The following is a 15,739-nucleotide window of genomic DNA, read 5'->3' on the forward strand; positions in this document are numbered from 1 at the left end:
ATACATACATACATACATATACATACATACATACATATCTATACATACATACATACATACATATATATACATACATACATATATATATGGTATTTTAAAATTATATGTTTTGTGTGATTTGTCTAAATTATTTTAAATTTAAACTTATAAAAGATATTTTTCATGTTAAAATATAATAATAATAATAATAATTCTTTTTAATATCATGTTATCATTAAAACTTTTAAATTTTGTGTTTTTTAAAATTTTTGGATCAATTAATTGTTTATTTATTTAATGAGTTAATTTATTTTAAGTTTATTATGAAATTGACATAGGAATTTTGTTTAGGGTCGTGAATGGCCTTAAAAAGGTTCTTGGGATCATTTAAATTTATTTTCAGTTATTTAATAATTTATATTATTTTATTTTATTTTTAATGCTTATGAAAACTTGCTTAAAAAATAAATACTCATTTGTCACACGAAAATAACATGCCCTACACTTTTCTTACAATTTAAGGTCAACTTTTATAACCGATGAATTAGAAACGCCAAACCTACAGAATGCATGAGTCATCTGAAAACAACGGACATGACACTTTTTCACCAAGAAAGTGATAGGTGCGATACTTTTCCAAGGTGTAAGTTGTCGCTATTACCAAACCTACAGAATGCACGAGTCCTCTGAAAACAACGGACATGACACTTTTTCACCAATAAAGTGACATGTGCGATACTTTTCCAAGGTGTAAGTTGTCGCTATTACCGACGGATCAACCAGGACGATTTGAAATTTTACCAAAAAAAAAAAAAAAAACTACAACATTAAATTGTCGGTCCGGCGGGGGGAGTTAAAACCGTCGGTCATGCGTGGGTAATTAAATCCCGTTGGGATTTCAGTCGTTTTTTAATTTACTGACAAGTGTTTTACGGATGATCTTAATATCGTTGATAAAAAGTCGGAAAAAACAAAAACAACGATTTTTCTCATCATAACCAATGAAATTTGTACATCCGAAAAAGCTTCGTAGAGTGTGATTGCTCTCTATTATATTAATCTATTTTATAACCTATATTTAAACATTTATATAATAATCTTTAAATAATGATAAAAAATTAACCAAACTATGAATGCAAAACAAACTATGATAAAATATATTTAAATTATAATCAAGTAATGTACATATCATGATCACATAAGAAACAAGCCACCACCATGGCCACAACAACAATAGGGCCGCTCATCCCTGTCGCAGCAAACCCTAGGTCCCAAAATGGAAGCCAACGGTTTCCCGCCGACCACCCAATCCTTTCATTCCTCGACGAACATAACACCCTCACCACCGCCGATCTCAAGAGAATCCATGCCCGCATGCTCCGCTTCGACCTCCTCCGCCATCCCTACGCTGCCAGCCGCCTCCTCACATCCTTCGCCCTCTCCCCCTCACGCAATCTCCCCTACGCCCTCCGGCTGTTCGATCAAATCCCTCATCCAAATCTATACTCCTGGAACATCCTCATCCGCTCCCTCGCCTCCAGCCCCCTCCCCTACCTCAGCCTCCATCTCTTCTCCCGCATGCTCACCTCCAGCCCTCACTCCCCCGATCGCTTCACCTTCCCTTTCGTAATCAAAGCTGCGGCAGAACTCGAGATGCTCGGAGAGGGTTCCGCACTCCATGGCCTGGTTATCAAATCCCCATTCCATTCTGACGTCTTCATACTCAATTCTCTAGTCCATTTCTATGCTGTTTGTGGGTGCTTAGATCTTTCACGCCAGGTGTTTGATTTTATTCCTCAGAAAGACGTTGTTTCCTGGAACTCCATGATCACGGCGCTGGTACGAGCTGACCGCTGCAACGATGCGTTGGAGCTTTTTAAGGCGATGGAGCAGAGCGGATTTGCCCCCAATGATGTCACAATGGTTAGTCTTCTTTCTGCTTGTGGGAAAAAAGGGAACTTGGAGCTCGGTTGGTGGATGCATTCTTATATCAAGCAGAATGGAATCAAACAGTGCTTAATACTTAACAATGCCATCCTCGACATGTACGCGAAGTGTGGGAGCTCTGCTGATGCAAGCTTGCTTTTTAACAGCATGAAGAAGAAGGATTCAATCTCCTGGACTACCATGCTGGTTGCTTATGCCAAATCTTTTGAATTCGATGCTGCTCGTCGTGTGTTTGATGAAATGCCGCACCGGGATACTGCCGTATGGAATGCGTTAATCTCTGGCTATGAACAGAATGGCAGACCCAAAGATGCTCTGGCCGCTTTCAACGAACTGCGGGATGTTGCTAAGCTCGAGCCTGACGAGCTCACATTCGTTGCAGCATTATCAGCATGCTCCCAGTTGTGTGCATTAGAATCTGGTAAACGCATTCACTCTCATCTCAAGAGCAATAGTTTTGTTCTAAACTATCATCTTGCTACAGCACTTATAGACATGTACTCAAAGTGTGGAGATTTGGAGAATGCGGTTGAGGTTTTCAGATCTGTCAATAAAAGAGATGTCTTTGTTTGGAGCTCTATGATTGCAGGGCTTGCGATGCACGGTAGGGGGATGGAAGCCATGGATTTGTTTAAAGAGATGCAGGTGGCTAAAGTCAAGCCCAATCATGTTACTTTCACCAACATCCTCAGCGCTTGTAGCCATGCCGGGCTGGTGGAAGAAGGAAGAATGTATTTCACCAAAATGCTTCCTTTATATGGGATTGCACCACAGATTGAGCATTATGGTTGCATGGCTGACATCCTAGGCCGCGCGGGGCGTTTGGAAGAAGCAAGGGAGCTGATAAAAAGCATGCCTTTTCAGCCCCCTGCTTCTGCATGGGGAGCACTGCTGGGAGCCTGTGTGGTGCATGGAGATGTATTACTGGGAGAGCTTGCCTGCCACAAGCTTCTTGAGCTTGAGCCGAGAAATGATGGAGCTTACGTTCTGCTTTCTAATCTATACGCAAAGGCTGGTAGATGGGAGGATGTTGGTAGACTGAGGAAGTCAATGAGGGATCAGGGATTGAAGAAGGAGCCTGGGTGTAGCTCAATGGAGGTGGATGGAGTGATCCATGAGTTCTTAGTGGGAGATGCATCGCATCCTTTGTCTGAAAGGATATATAAGAAGTTGGAGGAGATGACTGAGAGATTGAAGGCTGTGGGTTATGAAGCAAACAGGACGCAGCTGTTGCAGAATGTAGAAGATGAAGTTGGAAAGGAGCATGCTTTAAGTCTGCACAGTGAGAAGCTGGCGATTGCTTATGGGCTGATCAGTGTGAGGGAGACTATGGCTATTAGGATTAATAAGAACCTGAGGATATGTGAGGACTGCCACTCTGTTGGGAAGCTGATATCTGATGTTTACGGGAGGGAGATACTCATCAGGGATCGGTACAGGTTCCATCATTTTAAACAAGGAAGGTGTTCTTGTAAGGATTATTGGTAGGGCTGTCAAAACGGCTCGTTGTTCGCGAACAGCTCTTCTTCGGCTCGTTAAGAAGCTCGTGTTCGGCTCGTTCACTAAGTTAAAAAAATTAATCGACTACAAGGCTACAAAGATTTATAATCAATTAAAAGTATTAATGAAAAAAATAGAATAAAACTTATTAATTTAGATTCAAATGATGTTTTAAATCATGCCCCTATCCTTAACATCTTATGACTACGTGATTAGGGTTGTCAAAACGACTCTTTATTAGTGAACGACTCGTGTTCAGCTCGCTAAGCAAACAAGTCGAACATGAACACACTTTTTGAGCTCGAAATATAAACGCGCCAAACGAGCGGAACACGAGCGAGCCCAGCTCGGGTTCAGCTCGTTTACACCCCTAATTATTGGTAGGGCTGTGAAAGGATCAGATTTTTAGCTGTGCTCCAGGCTCACTAAAAATCGGCTCGAAAAAAATTCGATCCAAAATTTTTGCTCGTAGCAATAGGAGCCCAAATTAGAATCAATTTTCGAGTGATTAAAAATCTGAGCTAAATTCTGTAAATTCAGTCTTAATGCCACTAGTGTTGTTAATAATCTGATTTTGAGTTGAGCTGGGGTTGCCTTAAAATCGGCTCTGTATAATTTGAATCAATTTTCGAGCGAACGAGGGGCCCTAATCATTGGTGATGATGTGATAGGGTTTGTTATATGTAATTTAATGATATCTGAGAAGTTAATGTTATGTGTAATTAAATGATATAAAATAATACAAAATTCCTATGCATTTACATGAATGCCATACAATTACTAGGTATTTACACATCTAACAGCTAAAATTTGCCTTTTTTATATTTTTGCCACCCAAATATTTCATATCACATTGAAATTTCCACTATGTAAAGTTTTATAAATTTGATGTTTAGGTGTTGATATGTAAATATTAAAGTTTTAGAAAGTGAAATACAAATTTACATGCATAGTTGAGGCGTTATAAATTTGATGTTTAGGTGTTGATATGTAAATAAATGAGAATTGAGTGGTATGTATGTAAATCTTCCTCATAATTCAGTGGTATGTAAATACTCCTATTGGGGTGTTATAATCATTAATTAATTAATTTGTATCAGAGTGAGAAATCTTATTTTTATTGTAGCCATCTCATTAACAATTTCTCTAGCGGTTCATTGCCAAAAGGCCAGTCTTTGCAAGAGCCATCCGATACGCCATCACTAAATTTCCATTATCTGATATGAATTTCGAGATATGATATTGTTCTCAAATCAATCTTTTAAGCAGTAAAATGTTCAAAATTTAATTATGAGTCATATAGAGCTCTGATTTCAACAAACTTATAGTCAAACTGACTGGCTTAACGAGACAGACCCAATGATACAAAATGAGTCTAATACAAACCAAATCAAGCCCCGCTCGGGAAGTTAAATTGCTTTTGGAAGCTTTTCAGATGTATTTGGAAGGTCAAATGGATGCCGAATCTAGTGAGTTTATAGTCGAATTGAGTGTCTCGACAAGATAAATCCAATGATCCTAAAATCGCTCGATTTTGATATCATTAGAGCACTCAAATACCGATCAAATATCGTATGATCAAAAGAATCTCTCATAGCCGTCCGATCAAAGTGCATCATATTTCTGCACATTAATTGCCTAAAAGCTTTCTAAATACAACCCTCCTCCTTTCATTAAAGGGGTGGGGGAGGCTTCAAACCTAAAGAGAGAGCTTGAAGTTTGGAGCTATTAAATAAAGTTTGTTTACCATTAACACAATGACCTACCAGACGTGCCACTCAAAAATGCTTGTATCGGAGCCCCTCCTTTGTCATGACAGGATTTTGAACTCATAGACACCGCAAATTTCACTCATCCATCTCACGCAGCTCGCCTAACACCGTCACGCCTTGTTGTCACTCCAGATGATGTCATTCGTAACAAGCTACGATGCCTTGTCTGGGAAAATTTCCCCTGGAGAAGAAGGATCATTTCCCTCACTCACCGAACATCCATGAATCTTCTCTCTTAGCGGACACAGCCCTCCAAAGCCTTATCTCAATGGGTTTCAAGCTTCCGAGCATTAACACTTACGAAGGGAGAACTAAACTCTATGAACATATTGATCACTACCGAAATATCATGCACATTCAATTTGTCTCTGTTGCGCCTTCAAGCTTCCGAGCATTAACACTTACAAAGGGAGAACTAAACTTTATGAACATATTGATCACTACTGAAATATCATGCACATTCAATTTGTCTCTGTTGCGCTTGTGTGCTAAGTGTTTTCACCCACTCTTAAAGGGCAAGCTCACGTCTGGTTCTACTCTCTGTTAGAAGGCACTGTAAATACCTTTAACGAGCTTGTTAGACTATTTCCAAAGCATTTCATGACAAACTAATGAAACATCAATGATTCATCCTATTTCTCAAAACTTTGTTAAAGTGAAAGAAAGTCGCTCAATGACTACTTCTGCAGGTTTTCCGTTGAAGCCGTCAAATTTCGGGAGTAGATCCAGAGTTACTGAGAGGAGTCTTCCTTAGGAGGCTCTACCTAGGACCTTTCTACTCGTCACTGATGCGGGTGACAGTTGGTTCTTATGTTGACCTTGTCCACCATGTTGAGACCCAAATTACTTTGGATGAGGACATCACCACGAATAAGTAGCAAATTGAGAAATTTGGGGAAAGTGCAAGAGTAACTTCAGAGACTAATCAATCTTCGTAACGGACAAAATCCGAACAACAGAGGAATCATGACTTCCCTCCCCAATCAATTGGACAGCGAATTGAGTATTGACCTAAGAAAGATTATACACCACTTAACACATTATGTGTTAACATCCTAATGGCCATCAAAGTGAGGAAAATATTATGTGGCCTCACCCGCTAAAACCTAACTCGGGGAATCAGAAACAATATTGTCATTTCCATCAGAGTTGTGGTCACACCATTAAGACATGTAAGCAGTTCAAGGAAGAGATTGAAAGGTTGGTTCAACAGAGATATCTTGGTCGATTTGTGCAAAACAAAAAAGCCAGTATAAAAAATGCTCCCACTATAGGGCAACATACACAAAAGAAACAACATGGGTGGCACTCAATCGTGGGAAAAATTGTTGGAGTCCCACTGTTGATTGATCAAGTCCTTATCATGTTAGCGGTCGGCGGTGATCGGCGACCATTGATGGTGACAGGGTAGTGCTGGACATTAGCTCCTTCTCCAAGATTCTAATTCTTTCGCAACTCAAGCTCTCCTCCCCCCTCTTATGAGAGGGGTGGGGGTCTATTTATATAGTTTCAGGTGCAATTAATGCAGAATAACGAACCCCTTTGATCAGACGGCTCAGAGGGCTTCCATCGATTAGATGTCATTTGATGAATATTTGAGTGCCTTAATGATATCGGAATTGAGTGATCATAGGCTCGTTGGATTTTCCTTGTCGAGACTCTCCATTCAACTATTAACTCATTGGATTCAACATTGGTTTGATCCCCTGTCTGAAAAACTTCCAAATATAGTTTAATGGCTTGATCAGGGCTCGATTTGGTTCATATTAGATTAATATTGGTACCATTGAGTCCGTCTTATCGAGTCGATCAGTTTGACTATAGGTTTGTTGAAATCATACCATTGGATAATTTTTAATCAAAGTTTGAACATTTCTTGCCTAAAATGTTGCTTTAAGATTGATACGCCTAAAAATTACCTACTTTTTCATATATATTTTATGCTCAAATTTAATGATTTTTAAAGATATTACACTTTAAAAGAAGAGATATTACACTTTAAAAGATGATTTTTATTGATATTACACTTTAAAGGAAGGTATTTTGATTTTTTTGGTTTTAGGTACAAGAAATGGAATTTTGGAGAAAATAAAGTAAAAATGGTGTAATTTGAAGTAAAAATGAGCAAGAAAAAAAATTCCTACTTGGAACTTTCGATACATCTTTCTATGCTTAATCTACTTTACATTTCTCACAAAAAAATTCCGACTTTGAACATTTCGATACATCTTTCTATGCTTAATCTACTTTCTTTTCTCACATGTTTTTGAATTAAATTATACTTTAAAGAAATGTTATTTTCATGCTTATTTTGTAGGTACATCTGTCAGGAGCAAAACACAACTGAAATGGGCAAAACGGAGCTGAAATGGAGCTAAACGGAGCAAAATGGTAGAGTTGCTGCAGAGTGGCGTATGATGCACCAAAATCCAGAGAACTTGTGCATGATGCGCCAGAGACTACTTTTGGCGGATTAAGGCGGTTGAGGACAAATTTTGGGCGAATTTTCAAAGGGACACTTGTTTTAAACACCTCTTAGTGTGATTCAATGCATCTAAACACTTTGAAAGGTTCTTTTATGAAATGATATGTCTCTTAGATAATTGGACATGCCTTTTGAGTTCAAAAGAGTTGACTTTTGGATAGAATTTTGGAGGGAATTTTGAATTCTTTTTGGAGGGAGACCGTCTTTTATATTCTTTTTGGAGGGAGACAGCCTTTTATAAAAGAGAGGGAAGTCTAGGGTTTGAACATGAGTTTTGGGCGTGAGTTTTTGGTATGTGTGTGTGTGTGGCGTGAGAGAGAGAGAGAGGCAAGAGCTTGTAGATTTTCTTTAAGGATTGTAAGAGGAGAGGCAAGGTGAGAGATTTCTTCTTCATTACACTTCTAAGCTCTTCATTACACTTTTAAGAGAGAATTGAGGTGCTAAAAAAGAGAGAAAGACTTGAAGAGAACTTCTAGGGATGTGCTTAGGAAGGATTGTGAGATAAGTTGTGCTTTTTATTTCTTTTGTTTTGTAAACTTCTTTTTATTAATGAAATCTGTGTTTTGTCGTATCCTTCTCATGAATTCTGAGTAGTCTTCTTTATCCTTCTCCCTACTTTGAGATATGATTTTGTGAAGAATTGATTTTGCTTTATACGGTTTTAAATGTCAAAAATTTGTGATGATTTGAACTCAGATCTTCATTTACTTTTCGATTTGGCCAATTAAAATGTTAAAATGTGTTGAGAAACATATGTTCTGAAAGTGCTATGATTTCTACAACGTGGGGAGAATCACATTTGATTTTTTGGGAGAGTATTTCATCCATAAGGTTGAGTACAAATAAATGGGAAAATATACTTTGTTGGATGCAGAATTAGAGATTTTAAGGTAACAGATTAAAATCCCCAATTTAATTCAGTTGATTGGAAACTAATGTGAGGTTGTTAACCCTCAGGGGAGGGAGTTGTGGGAGCTCTAGAGTGGCCGGGGTGATCTTAACCACGAAATTAGGGACCAAACTCTAGATTAGTCAATGTTCTTTATGCACTCAGAAGAGGGTAAATAATATGATTGCTCTTATTTGGCACAAAATATTTTTATATTTTTTCATATGATTTTAATTTCTTCACAATCCATAAACTCATTGTAAAGGGGAAAGATGTATTCTTAAATTTCAACTCTTCGCTACAAAATTTTGTTTAGTCTTAGTAAATTTAACTTTGAAGTTTAGAAATTAGTTTAGTAAACTTTGTTCTTTTTGTTACATTTCTGTTATCATTCATTAAACCCATTTTAACTTATTCTTAAATTTGAACTCTTCGCTACAAAATTTTGTTTAGTCTTAGTAAATTTAACTTTGAAGTTTAGAAATTAGTTTAGTAAACTTTGTTCTTTTTGTTACATTTCTGTTATCATTCATTAAACCCATTTTAACTTGTTTTTCTTACTTTACTTTTTATAATTTGAATATTGTGATTTATGTTATTATCATAAGAATTTTTGTCTTCCAAACTAAAACTTGATAGTAGTAGACTATAAGTTGCCTAAGAGATTTCTTATTGCACTTCTTTATGGGATCGATATCGGGGTTTTAAAGAAATCTCTATATATTTTATAAATATTTTAATTTTGCACATTAACTACTTAATATAAACTGAGTCAAGTTTTTTGTCATATTTTTGAAAGTTAAATTACTGCGTAATTTTGGGATGGGTCAAGTTTTTGACACTGTTGCTGAGGATTTAAATTGACATAAAACATGCAGAAAAATAACACACACTAAGGGCTCATCAGAGATCCATGTCAAGCCTCGAGATTCTTATCGGATGATGAAGGTTTGTTGGAGGTGTATCACCGCAAATTTTAGATGATGTGCCGTTTGACTATCAAAATATTAGAACGTAGTTTTTTTTTTTTTTGTGCCAAAATACTATGATGTGGCATGATTTCACAACATTATCATACACCCATCATAAAGATAAATGGCATTAAATGACATTAAAATTTAGGAATTGAACTTCACACCTAATGTGAAGATTTATGAAGATTTAATTTAATTTCATTTTATTTCTTCATAAAGGAAGATCATGCTAGTATTGTTTTATCACAACAACACTTATGCACACTAGTAGACCATTTAAAAGTTTAGAGATAAAATGTGGTAGTTATTCTTCTGTATTTGGGCATGACCAGTCTCGATATATTATTTCCACTCTCTTCCATTTTGACTAGCCAAGCCTTCTATAAGTAGTTTAAGGTGGCAATGTAATGTCCCTATAGGTGCTAAAATATTGCACGATCATGGTCACTTTTATTAAGTATTTATTTGTAAGGGACACTCTTAGCACGATAGGTCTAAAACTATTAGTGACTTGTGAGGACCGCACCAAAGGCACATACCTTAAGAAAGCTATCCCATATGGATAAAGATTATCGATCTTGATGATCTTATCTAAGGCAACATATATTTTTAGATGGAACACTCCCACCAAAGAAAAAAAACATGGAGAATCCAATTAAGGAGCTAAAACAACATAAGCACACTTTCCTTTATGATTATAAGAAAAGGACTTTACTTTTGTGTCCCCTTCTTTCACTCTCTTATCTCCCTATTTCCAAAATTCTTAGAATGAACAGGAGATCATTATTTATTGAAAAAGGAAGAGGGTCATGCATGATAAGCTAGTTACATGTCTGCACAACATATGAGGCATAACTAGACAGTATGCTTGTCACTAAAAATAATTGTCTTGCGCAGGAACATGATTGTTGTTTGCATTATACAATGACATTAAATATGTGTTATATATGTTTGAAAACTAAGTAATAACCAATTGATCTGAATATTACATACCTAATTATAACAATTTAATTACTTTTGGTAAAGCTTGAAACTTCGATTTAATGAAGTAGATTTAAGCATGTTGAGATGGTTATGATGAGAGGACTTAGATTTATCAAGGTTGCATAAATGATTTGGACTATTTGAAAGGGACAAATGGAACTTGGATTGTTAAGAGGGATAATTAATCATTGAATTATTACCCTTAACCATGTCTAAGAGGGGCCAAGTGGGTTAAGTTTTTGATAAGGTAGAAAATGATTCCATGTAAAAAAAAAAATTTATGTAATTTGAGAGTTTTAGTCTCTCAAGGAGATGCCACCATAGAGGTATGAGTTATATGGCTTTTTAAAATGAAGTTTGGAAACTTTTTAAAAGTAAAATGTTCTTGCAAGTACTTGCTAAGAGAGCAAAATACTTAGCTAATTTGACTTAAAGGAATTGTGTGGGAGGCTATGTAGGTCATTTCACCCAAGCAAATTTGTTGTGTTAGAGTCAAAAGGGTGCTGAGCTAAGTTGGACATTATTCCCTAGCAAACTTACATGGTCGGAAGTTAGAATAGATGTTTATAAGGTCGTCATATCTAAGTAATTTTGTTATAATGTTAAGCTATTGTGGAGGTCAATAATTGGAGGTATCATATAACTTTCTCAACTAAAGTTCTTTTAGGGTTGTACTATATTGTTGTCTCAAGCATGGCTCCTTCAAGAATTATAAAAAAAGGTTCTTATACTATGAATCAATTTTATTAAGATAGTCTTGTTTCTATACTCTTTCATTTATGTTTTTATCAATATCTAATCTCAGGTTATTAATGATATACTATTTTAGTTTCATGGCCTGGATCAAAACTCAAATAATTCTCTTTATATGTAGTCAATTCCATGTATTGAAACCACGATATTACTAAAAATAGAGTATTTAGTTGTCTCAAACATAGATGGCATGGTGCACATTTATGGTATCTTTGTTAACAACACTCAAAAAAGAAATTAGGTCGGGTAACCATGATCTCAAGAAAACATATCATTTTTAATGAATCATATTTGATTTTATCATGGTCATATTTACTAAGAAAGATGTATAGTGTTATGGTATTTTTAATCTCCTTACAATGAAATTGGAGCAACTTGCTCCAATGATTTTGGGGTTTTCATATGAATCATTTTAGAGCTTATAAAGGAAAGGCTTAGAAACCATGATAATATAATTATACTAATTGATTTTATTATGAATACTGGTCAATCCCAAAAACTTTACCAATATATTTAATTCTTGTAAGTTAAAAGAATAAATTTTCAACAGATTATGGTATTAAGATCTTGTATATCCAATATTTCCATAAGAAAAAATGAGCAAATAAATGTTAGAAAGTCTCACCCACCTCTTGATAGCTTGGGAGTTATTCAATTATTTTTAAAAGCTGGTGAAATGAGTCAAAAATCTATATTTAAAATCATCAAAATAAGAAACACTCCTTAGAGGAAGTCAGAGAATAATGCCTTCATCAAGGTAATGCAAAGTAAGAGGCTTAAATATATCACTTTTAGAGGAAGCCAGAGATTAAATCATAATAATGTCTTCATTAAGGTAATGCAAAGTAAGAGGCTTAAATATATCACTAACAATAAGAAGAGAAAATCTCAGCTTAAAGTAAGTGATGCTTTTTGTGGGATTAAATCTTCCTTTGTACAAATCCATAACATCAAATTTAAATTTTCATGTGAATGAGCCTCCATAATTTAATTAAATAATATTTTTTTTAAAAAAATGAGCATCTATCATACTTGATTTAGTTGATGTGGGAAAGATTTTTTAATTATATTATCCTCTAAAAGACAATATTCATTAGCTTTCACTTGAATTTAATGCTTAATCAACACAACAAATTCTCATCCACAAGAGAAAAGAGAAGGATGAACAACTTGTGAAAAGATCTTAAAGATGTTGTGCATCATCTTCTTCAGATGATTCTCCATGTAATGCAACTACTCTGAGATCCTGAGACATTTGGTCGCTAGATGTGTTCAAGACTCTACTTACAATCAATTGGGTCACATAAGATTGTACATGGCATCAAAACAAACTAGAATAAAATTAAAAAATTCATTTTGTTCTCTTCATATTTATACATACACATACAGAACAAAAACATGATATGAATTCTCATTTTGCCATATCCATATATCCATAAAATGCAAGGTCTCATTTTATTGTTTAACTCAGTGGCAAATACATGTTAGCATCTAGATGCATTAACAAAAATATAATAAAACTTCTATTGATCTCTTAACGTGGTTGTACATACAAATGTTATAAATACATCTGACAAGTTGGTAAACAGCTACGTTTTCAATCGTAAGACCCTTCTGACCCGGGTTTAATTCCTACAATGACGAATTACACATATGGGAAGCAGTATTCTCAAATACAAACCTTCATATCTATATATATATAGTAGAAAGCTAATGTGGTAATAACTATTGCTGAATCAAATAATATTTTGAAATAAAAGTGCTTATAAGAAGAGAAAAAATGAGACGTATAACAAATAAACATATCCTAAATAATGACAATAAATTAAACAATTAATAATATAGATTACTCCACCAAAATAATCATACATAAAAAAATATACATATAAAATTTTTTAACATATCCAAAATAATTTTATATTAAAATAAACATAATACTACGCATAAAAAAATAAACATATAAAATTTTTTAACATATCCAACAAAATAATTTTATATTAAAATAAACATAATACTACATACATTTTAATTAAATAACCTGTATTTTTCATGCCTAATATTAAATTCATCAATATCCACTACAAACTATCTAGTATTTTGCTAACTAAACCTAAAATACACCACCTGATAACTTTTGGAGTGCTTGGCCACAAAGCGCACTACATATACCTTGGCCTTTTGACTCCAACGGTCGAAATTTGAATTAATTTCTCCCTAGGCTGTGGATTCACCTATCTAGGCTGCAGTTCAAATGTGCTTATTGGAGTACTGCCTCCTGCCTCTTCAGCTGTAGATATCAAGTCAGAAGCACTATTTGATTGGCTGTGATTGGGCAATTGAGATCTCTTCAGCTTACCGAGGATCCCTAAAGAACGGTTTGCATCTTTGACGATACCTGGCTGTTTCAGACTCTTGACATCCAGATCCATTTCGATGGACTGCAGCATTACAACCACCTCCTTCATATTGGGTCTCTGATGGGAAGTTGCTTGCGTGCAGAGCAGTGCCACCTTAATAAAGTGCTCAACTTCATCTTTGGGGTACTCAGCAAGCTTAGGATCTACTATATCCAACAATCTATCTTCATTCCGTAGCTCCCATGTCTGGAAAACACAATAATAGTCACTCAGATTAAGGCCAACTTAAAATTAACAATGTTGTCCGGGGAAATGTTTTTTAGTTTGAATAATTTGATTCAATGATTTATGTCATAATTTTTCGACAAATGTTTTACGCTGATTGTGGACGACCTAAAGCAACCCTACATTTTACACATCTGGGGCTTGGAACTCGGCAATGATTGTGGACGACCTAAAGCAACCCTACATTTTACACATATGGCGCTTGGAACTCGGCAATGATTGTGGACGACCTAAAGCAACCCTACATTTTACACATCTGGGGCTTGGAACTCGACAATGGCAGTGTTTTAGATTTGATTTATGCTAAGAAAGGTAAAGGTAGACTTGAAAAGATTTGAGTGTTGTATAAAAAATGATCTTAATTTATAAAAATTACATGAAAATGGACACAATGGATAAAAAGAATTCATAAAGCCAATTCCACATAGTGAGATAAAGGCTTGTGGTTGTTGCTGTTGTAAAATATTCTTATTAAATTTTGGCCATCATGAGTGGTTCTAAGCTGCTGCATTTGCCATGGAATGAGTATAATTTTAAGTGAATCAATCAAAATGTATATCATGCCCATGTCAAAGAAAATTCAAAGCCTTTTTGACATATATCCGGATAAAAACTATAGTCAGTTTCATTTTGTATATTTTGGCTTTAGACACTCGTTGGTTATTTATTTACCAAATTTGTAATTCTGGTTGTTAGGTGTTCCTGAAGACTGCAAAGAAAACAATATGCTATTTTGATGCAACTACTTTTCATGATTATTGGACAAACTGTTTGAAATGACCATCTAAGCAACACTAGATTGCATGAGGGAAACTAAGGCAAAAAAATAAGCATTTCATCAAGTGAGAAAATTTATGAAGCTAAATTCTGATTTAGTCAGTGCTCATGGAAAATAGCATAAAGTGACATGTAAGAGAATTACCCATTCCAATAGAACCTTCATGTCAAGTCCCCATACAGATCTTGCACTGCTTCTTCCACTAATAATTTCAAGCATGAGCACCCCAAAGCTATAGATGTCTGCTTTTTTGGTTAATTGTCCAAGTAAAGCGTACTCGGGCGCCATGTAACCCCTGCAAAAGTCGCATATTTAACGGATTAAATTTCATCAAGTTTATATAATATGTGTGCGCGAGCGCGCACGTGCTTGTGTTATTTGGAGGTCTTGATAACAAAAATAGTCAAATCTCTCCGCGATGTAAAGGTAATTCCATGTCAATCCCCATCCAGATTTCGCCCATTGTTATGGTAAAAATCATCCTGCTGTAATACTAAATACTAATCTATATGCTTGTTTCATTGTATAACATGTTGACAATATATTTACTTATCACACTTAAGCATTACATGTGAGATTATTCAAAAACTTCAGGAATCAACTATGATCATATTTCAAAATTTATAAAAGTAACATGCCAAAATTACTAATAACAAGAATTATTTTTATAGTAATTATAATAACAATAATGATAATAATGAGAAAGAAAGAGGGAATGAGAAAACCAAGATAAGTGTATCAACATTAAATTAAAAAAGGTACAAACTGAATTTTCACTGATCGATTTTCCTTTTTTTTTTATATTAAAATTGCATGCAATATAGTAACCATAACATTAATAAGAGTAACCTTAACCAAAAAGATTAAGGTACATTGGCTTGTCAATGCCTCCAAACACAACTTATGCATTTACGCCTAATGTTTGGAAAATGAAAGGGGGAAGTAGAATTCAAACTGCTGGAAATATAAAAAAAAGGTACATATCATTAAAAATAGCTAAAAGAACTATTATATATACATATATATATATATATAG

General features: G+C 35.1%; 2 protein-coding genes across 4 annotated transcripts in view; one reads left to right on the top strand and one right to left on the bottom strand.

Annotated features, from left to right (window-relative positions):
* The first annotated feature begins 1,133 nt into the window (after positions 1 to 1,133).
* Positions 1,134 to 3,455, top strand: LOC110028370 (pentatricopeptide repeat-containing protein At2g29760, chloroplastic). 3 transcript variants are annotated; one of them, XM_020730210.1, is made up of 2 exons: positions 1,134 to 2,347; positions 2,411 to 3,455. In XM_020730210.1, the coding sequence occupies exons 1-2, from the start codon at positions 1,198 to 1,200 to the stop codon at positions 3,412 to 3,414; spliced, it is 2,154 nt and encodes a 717-aa protein (XP_020585869.1). In that variant the 5' UTR covers positions 1,134 to 1,197; the 3' UTR covers positions 3,415 to 3,455. The 3 variants fall into 3 exon arrangements, with proteins under 3 accessions (XP_020585869.1, XP_020585876.1, XP_020585861.1); XM_020730217.1 differs by having other exon boundaries at positions 2,516 to 3,455; XM_020730202.1 differs by having other exon boundaries at positions 1,134 to 3,455.
* Positions 3,456 to 13,315: 9,860 nt separating this feature from the next.
* Positions 13,316 to 15,739, bottom strand: part of LOC110036785 (putative serine/threonine-protein kinase) — a 12,656-nt gene continuing 10,232 nt past the window's right edge. The window contains exons 6-7 of the mRNA XM_020741316.1: positions 14,848 to 14,998; positions 13,316 to 13,886 (exon numbers count right to left, since the gene is read on the bottom strand). Coding sequence (XP_020596975.1) covers positions 13,515 to 13,886; positions 14,848 to 14,998 — 523 coding nt within the window. The 3' untranslated portion in view covers positions 13,316 to 13,514. The remainder of the gene's footprint in view (positions 13,887 to 14,847; positions 14,999 to 15,739) is intronic.

Source organism: Phalaenopsis equestris, unplaced genomic scaffold, assembly GCF_001263595.1.
Source record: "Phalaenopsis equestris unplaced genomic scaffold, ASM126359v1 Scaffold000002, whole genome shotgun sequence".
NCBI lineage: Eukaryota > Viridiplantae > Streptophyta > Magnoliopsida > Asparagales > Orchidaceae > Phalaenopsis > Phalaenopsis equestris.

Bases quoted from the DNA above. Each gene is read 5' to 3' on its own strand.
- LOC110028370 (XM_020730202.1), top strand. From the start codon at position 1,198: ATGGCCACAACAACAATAGGGCCGCTCATCCCTGTCGCAGCAAACCCT.